Source organism: Cololabis saira, chromosome 1 (genome assembly GCF_033807715.1).
Source record: "Cololabis saira isolate AMF1-May2022 chromosome 1, fColSai1.1, whole genome shotgun sequence".
Classification (NCBI taxonomy): domain Eukaryota; kingdom Metazoa; phylum Chordata; class Actinopteri; order Beloniformes; family Belonidae; genus Cololabis; species Cololabis saira.
Genome location: NC_084587.1, coordinates 56,757,022 through 56,764,644, shown reverse-complemented (window position 1 = coordinate 56,764,644; position 7,623 = coordinate 56,757,022). Strand labels below are relative to the sequence as shown.

Here is a 7,623-nt window from a genome sequence, read left to right as displayed (position 1 = left end):
CAGATCTTCTGGGAGGACACTGAGGTGTTCCCAGACCTGTGGAGAAATAATCTCTCCACTGTGTCTTGGGTCTGCTTTGAAGACTTGTTCTGGTTGGACATACAGACAGACATACGGACAGACGGATGAACACGTATACTAAGTTTGTCTCCGGTAGAGAGTACCTGGCAGGTCCAGATGGAGGAGATGAGGAAGCCGCTGTCCTGGAAGACGTTGAAGATCTGGATGATGCCTCTGGAGTAGCCGAACACAGAGATGCTGGCGTCGGAGACTGCCAGGTTGAATGTCAGGTAGTCGCTGGGCTGCAGGGAAGCTCTCTGTCTGTACAGGACGAAGAGGACGATGCTGTTCCCAAACCAGGACATCCAGCCTGGAGACACCCAGAGACCAAGAGGACATCTGCAAGTCTGCACCCCACACAGGTTCACTGTGGAACTCTAAAGTACATGGAGTACTGCAGCGTTTACAGTATCTGTAGTACTCCACTAGAGTTGACACAGAATCAGCTCTCATTTATGAACAACAGCAGTCAACCTTTTCACCAAGATATCATTTTTCACAAGAAAATTACAAAAAATAAAATGAATGAAATGTGGGGAATCTACCCCTGACTGCTGCCCCAGGAGTTACGTGTTTAAGAGTTTTCGTCAGGTCTGTGGATAACCATCATTGATGACCTGATCATCAGCAGGTCTGCAGAGCTTCTTCGGTTTGTTGGTCTGGAGCAGTTAGGTGTGTGATAACACAATGCCCAAAAGGAAAACATTGAGAAAGATCTTAAAGAAGCAACTGTTGCTGTAGATCAATATGGAAATTATTATAAAAGGATCTTGAAACAATTTTGAATGAACCTTCTACAGTGAGAAAGATCAAAATATTCAAGACAGGAGTGGTGATTTTAGCAGATTTACCCCAAGACCATTCTGTCTCAGATCCTAGAGGTCTCACTGAGCATGGTAAAGGCCATGAGAGGACAGTCAGAAGAAGACCAGGGGCCTCATCTATAAAGCTTGCTTGCGCAGAAAAAGCGCCTGAAAGTTGCGGAAGCCACCATCTACGCAAAACCTCGGATCTAAAAAGAAAAAACTAACCGAAAAACCTGCTTATCTTTACGGCAACTCGGACCCTCCCGTAAGAATTTACTTAAGACACGGGGAACTGGCGAGGCAGGCTGTGAGGTGGTGAAATGAAGCCAGATTCATGTCATACTCTTAATAATGTCATCACATATCACAACATATATCAGACTTATAATAAAATAGCGCTGATCGTGTTCCTCTGTGTGTGAAGCACAGTCAGTCAGGACTCTCCGGCGGTGACACGCCGGGAACCTCCTTCACCCACCGCTTTAGGACAGAACAAATGAGGGGCTTCGTAGAGCGTTTAGGGGCTCCACGGAGCCCCTCATTTCTTCCCTAAAGGGACACAGATTTTTTTTATATATATAATGAGTTTTACGCACGCGTGAAACCTTTAGGAAACCTTTAGGCTTAGGTGTAAGCCTAAATTAGGGTCCTGCATTAAAACGACGCAGAGCCTACGGCGTAGGGTACGCGGCGACGCGCACCTACGTCGTAGGCTCTGCGTTGGTGACGCGGAACCATAAACCTTCCCTGAGCAGCTCTGAGGGGAGACGGGAGAGGAGGAGGGGGAGCGGGGGGTGAAGCGGGGCTGCCGGGCCCTTCGCACAGGGTGTGATTTGCAATTAATGGCTGATCCTACCGTTAGTTTTTAAACCATAAAAAGTGGGGGGGACAAAAACATGATTTTGAAAAGACGAGGGGACATGTCCCCCCTGTTGCGCCGGGGCACTCACGGCGTTCCGTGCAGCAACGGCGTGCTGCCACTCACTCGCTGTATTTTATACTATTTATTTTTCTACTTTTACTGTGACCACAAAATAATGTGGTTTTCCTGTCCTCCACATCATCCACAACATCTCGATCTCAGATCTCAGTGAAATTCAGTGGCACGGTGGCTGTTTCATTCTGAAGCCAAACAGGCTGCAGGAAGCCACTGCGCATGCTCAGCAGGCTCATTCATATGCAAAAACATACCATTTTTGGTATGAGGTGGGCGTGTAGAGGGCGGCACATGAGGCGGATTCAGCTGCGCAACCTTCCAGCTGGACTGTGATTTATAAAGAGAACCTTACGTGCAAGTGTACGTGCAAGTGTGCGTGCACGGGGTTTTTTCAGATCCGGATTTCTTTTTGCGCCCGCCATTTTCGGCTTTTTGGTGTATGTGCACTTTTAGTATGAATCCTACGCAGTCCATTTTAAATGAGGCCCCAGACCAGTACGGCTGGTCTGGAAGAGTCTCCCGGAGAAAACTTCTTCTGTCTAAGAAGAACCTGGAAGCAGGACTGAGGTCCACAAACCTGGACAAACCAGCAGACTTCTGAAACCATGTCCTCTGGACACATTAGACCAACGTGGACATGCTTGGGCTTCATGTCCAGAACATGTTTGGAGGAAACCAGCAGAACCCCCTCAGACCCGCTGTCAAGCACAGTGGCGGACGGATCATGGTCTGGACCTGGACACCTGTCCGTCCCTGGGTGGACCATGAATTCCTCTGGAGACCAGAGTCTTCTAGAGACACATGTGAGGACATCTGGCTGACAGCAAAAACTTGGCTGAAACTGGTTCATGTGACAGGAAATGGGTCCCAAACTCAGCAGCAGATCAACATCTCAATGATGAAGAATAAAAGAATCTGGAAGTTCTGAAATGACCTGGTCCAAGTCCAAACCTGAACCTGATCAAAGTCCAGACCTGGACCTGGTCATGCTCCAGACCTGAACCTGGTTGAATTGCTGTGGTGAACCTTCAGAGAGCTGAGTAGACATGAATGTCCAAAAACCTGAATGACCTGAAGCAATGTTGGACAGAAGAAAGACCAAGGACCATAGGACTACAGACCCGTCGTCCTGACCTCTGTGGTAATGAAGTCTTTTGAGCGCCTTGTGCTGCCACAAGGCGCTCAAGAACATCACCGATCCACTACTGGATCCCCTGCAGTTCGTCTACAGAGCCAACAGGTCTGTAGACGATGCTGTAAACACCTCAAGAACATCACCGACCCACTACTGGATCCCCTGCAGTTCGCCTACAGAGCCAACAGGTCTGTAGACGATGCTGCCACACCTCAAGAACATCACCGACCCACTACTGGATCCCCTGCAGTTCGTCTACAGAGCCAACAGGTCTGTAGATGATGCTGTAAACATGGCCCTGCACTTCATCCTCCAGCACCTGGACTCCACAGGAACCTACGCCAGGATCCTGTTCATGGACTTCAGCTCTGCTTTCAACACCATCATCCCATCTCTGCTCCAGGACAAGCTCTCCCAGCTGAACGTGCCTGACTCCACCTGCAGGTGGATCACTGACTTCCTGTCTGACAGGAAGCAGCGGGTGAAGCTGGGGAAACATGTCTTTGACCCTCGGACCATCAGCACCGGATCCCCTCAAGGCTGCGTTCTCTCTCCTCTACTCTTCTCCCTGTACACAAACAGCTGCACCTCCAGTCATCAGTCTGTCAAGCTCCTGAAGTTTGCGGACGACACCACCCTCATTGGACTCATCTCTGATGGTGATGAGTCCGCCTACAGGTGGGAGGTGGACCAGCTGGTGACCTGGTATCTACAGGTGGAGGTGGACCAGCTGGTGAGCTGGAGCGGTCAGAACAACCTAGAGCTCAACGCTCTAAAGACAGTGGACTACAGGAGGAACGCAGCCCCACCGGCCCCCACCACCCTGTGTGACACCCCAGCAGACACTGTGGAGTCTTACCGCTTCCTGCGGACCATCATAACCCAGGACCTCAAGTGGGAGCTGAACATCACCTCCCTCACCTTCCTGGGGACCACCATAACCCAGGACCTCAAGTGGGAGCTGAACATCACCCCCCTCATCTTCCTGGAGACCTTCATAACCCAGGACCTCAAGTGGGAGCTGGACATCACCTCCCTCATCTTCCTGGGGACCATCATAACCCAGGACCTCAAGTGGGAGCTGAACATCACCTCCCTCACCAGAAAAGCACAGCAGAGGATGTACTTCCTGCGGCAGCTGAAGAAGTTCAACCTACCAAAGATGATGGTGCAGTTCTACACGGCCATCATTGAGTCCATCCTCACCTCCTCCATCACCTCCTCCATCACCGTCTGGTACGCTGCTGCCACTGTGAAGGACAGGAGCAGCTGCAGCGTATAATCCGCTCTGCAGAGAAGGTGATTGGCTGCAATCTCCCATCTCTCCAGGACCTGCAGCCTCCAGGACCCTGAAGGTGCAGGAAAGATTGCAGCAGACCCCTCCCACCCCGGATACAAACTGTTCCAAACTCTTCCCTCTGGCAGGAGGCTGCGCTCCATCAGGACCAAAACCTCACGCCACAAAAACATTTTTTTACCAACTGCAGCTGTCCTCATCAACAAGGCCCCAGTCCCCCCTGGACTACCGGCCCCCCCTCTCCCCCGTCTACCACGGACTGTCCCCCCATTCCACTCTACGTTACATTAACGTAAAGACTCCAACCCTGATCTTATGCGTTACATTAACGCACATCCTAGGTCACCTTTGCACGGACTCATATCCGGCACTTTAAAATCTCATGTTGTACATTTTCTCTCATGTTGTACATTCTCTCTTTTCATTATATATTTGCTCTTTGTACTGCACCAATCACCACAACAAACTCCTTGAGTGTGTTCAACAAACATGGCAATAAACTTATTTCTGATTCTGATTCTGATTCTGAAGAACGGACGCTACGATCAGATGAGGTTTTAGTGTCTGGCAGTCAAACCTCCAAAGGTGAGTCTAACAGGTGTCTTGTTACCCAGCAACAGTAGGTAGACTCCGATGATGGTCTCTCCTTGGTCAGACAGAGGGGGGTCTCGGCTCCCTCCCAGGGAGAAGCTGTGGTTCTTCCAAGGGGGTCTGTCCACCGCAGAGTTGCTCAGAGACATCCTGCCTCTGGTCTGGTGGACGTTGTGGTGCATGTGGTGCTGAAACCTCGTCCTTCTAAGGACTAATCTGGGCTAAATTTAGCTGCTGATCCTGGTTCAGCGTCTGATCAGGACTGCTGGCATCAGACCAGCACACCGTAGGGAGGATCGGTGGGAACACAAGTCAGGTCACCATGGATACAGCTTCCTGATTGGCTGTCTGATAGGTCAGCAGGTGGAAGATTCCAACGGTTCTTGTCCTGCTGGTTTTATTGATCCAATTCTGAGTACTGCATGCAGGACCAGAGGAGTATCCGAGTCCTGACTGTGGGACTGGTATCTGAACGTTTCTGACAGAACTGGAGTCTGAACCCCTCTGAAACCGGCCCCTAGTGGTCGGTGGAGGATCTGGGGGTCTGAACCAGGAACCTAGTGGTCGGTGGAGGACCTGGGGGTCTGAACCAGGAACCTAGTGATCGGTGGAGGATCTGGGGGCCTGAACCAGGAACCTAGTGGTCGGTGGAGGATCTGGGGGTCTGAACCAGGAACCTAGTGGGGTTCATGGGATTCAACCTGGAAGTGAAATGGTTGGTGTCACGGTATGGAGACTGTAGAGTGGAAGCAGGACCCAACTGTGGCAGGGGTTAGGGAAAGTTGATGAAAGTAATCTATTAAACAAAAAGAGCTACAGTGATACTAAAGAAGTAACCAAAAGGAACTAAACTCAAAACTGAACTCACCCACCCAAAAGGTATCCATGAAAACCCCAAGTACAGAGGACAGCAGGACATGAAACAGCCCGGTGTTGGTAGCAGTACCCAACGATGATAGAAACTGCACTCGTTGTTAATTTACCATTAAAATCATTAGTATTACATTACTATATATTACCATTACATTACATTATTATCATTATCATTATTATTAGTAGTAGTAGTATATTATTATTATTATTCTTATCATATTATTTTTGTGTTTCTGTACATATATATATGTATTTATGTAATAGCTGTATATATACATATATAAATATTTACATATATAAATTATATACATGTTTATGTTTATAATGTATGTATGAATAAATATACATATGTTTGTGTATACATTCAAGTACATATGTGTACATAGTTTACATTTATGTATAAATATAACTACCTAAACAGTTGTGCTAACTGGATCCGGACCCTGGCGGTCAGCAGAGGCGCGCAGGTCTGGATCCGGATCCAGCTTCTTCTGGTCTTCTCCATCAACGTCCTCAAAGCAAATACTTCATCCGTAGTACTCTTTCAAAGCAAATACTTCATCTGTAGTACTCTTTCAAAGCAAATACTTCATCCGTAGTACTCTTTCAAAGCAAATACTTCATCCGTAGTACTCTTTTAAAACAAATCCTTCATCCGTAGTACTCTTTCAAAGCAAATACTTCATCCGTAGTACTCTTTTAAAGCAAATCCTTCATCCGTAGTACTCTTTTAAAGCAAATCCTTCATCCGTAGTACTCTTTCAAAGCAAAAACAGCATCTGTTACTCTGTCTTGGCATGAAACCACGCTGTTGGCTGTTCACAAATGTCCACTTCTGTCCTTAGTCTGGGATCCACGATTTTTCCCATAATTCATTGTTTGGTCCTTTCTTATAAACAGCATCAGTGTTGTATTTCCAGTCCAGTCTGCTGATGAACACTGAGGTATTTATACCCCTCCACCACCTCCACCTCTTCTATAATGATAGAAAAGCTAGTCAACTTAATCCTGGATCTCCTAAAACCCACAATACACCCTCATCTGTCTTGTTTCCATCCAAGATGAGATGATTGTTCCAACACCATGCCACAGAACGGTCCACTAGGTATCTGGTCCATCACTGATACACCCCATAACTGCAGAGTAATCTGAGAAATCACAGACCGCACCCACCCTGCCTTTCATCTGTTTGACCTGCTGCCCTCAGGCAGACACTACAGGTCAATCAAAACAAGCCCAAATAGACTCAGGAATAGCTTCTTCCCTCAGACAGTCACTGTCTGAACACACACATACACCTCCTCCCCTCCCTACTCTCCAAATCGATCACACACACACAACCCCTCTTTTCAAAGGGGGGAGACAACTTAGACCTAAACTGTTACAGACCAATCTTCATCTTACCTTGCCTATCAAAAGTTTTTGAGGAGTTAGATAACAAACAGGTCACCCACCACCTGGAGTCCAACAATATTCTCACCCCCATGCAGTCTGGCTTTAGATCCGGCCATGGTTGTGTCACGGCAACACTTAAGGTGTTAAATGACATCATATGTACCATCGACAAGAAGGAATACGTTGTGTTGTGTTTGTTGACCTGGCAAAAGCGTTCGACTCTGTGGATCACAGCATCCTTCTCGACAGGCTTAAAGACATTGGTCTCTCTGAAAACTGCTTGGCATGGTTCAACAGCTACTGCTCTGGTCGTGTACAGTCTGTAAGAGCTGAGGGATTTCTGTCTGACCAACTGCCCCTGTCTAAAGGTGTTCCTCAGGGGTCCATTCTAGGTCCAACCCTATTCAAAATCTATATAAACAACATTGCTTCTGCTGCAGGCAGTTCGCACATTCATTTATATGCCGATGACGATACCATCTTGTACACATCCAGTCCCTTCCTGGACACTGCCTTGACTTCCTTGCAG

The 7,623-nt window shown here is 48.0% G+C and overlaps 1 protein-coding gene across 2 annotated transcripts in view; it reads right to left on the bottom strand.

The window, feature by feature from the left end:
* The window catches only part of opn6a (opsin 6, group member a), a 12,782-nt gene extending 7,770 nt beyond the window's left edge, over positions 1-5,012 (bottom strand). For both annotated transcript variants that reach the window (XR_009783369.1, XM_061733192.1), the window contains exons 1-2: positions 4,846-5,012; positions 165-370 (exon numbers count right to left, since the gene is read on the bottom strand). Coding sequence is in view for 1 of the 2 variants with exons in the window: in XM_061733192.1 (XP_061589176.1) it covers positions 165-370; positions 4,846-5,008 (369 nt within the window). In the remaining variant the exon portion in view is untranslated. The remainder of the gene's footprint in view (positions 1-164; positions 371-4,845) is intronic.
* Positions 5,013-7,623: the final 2,611 nt, after the last annotated feature.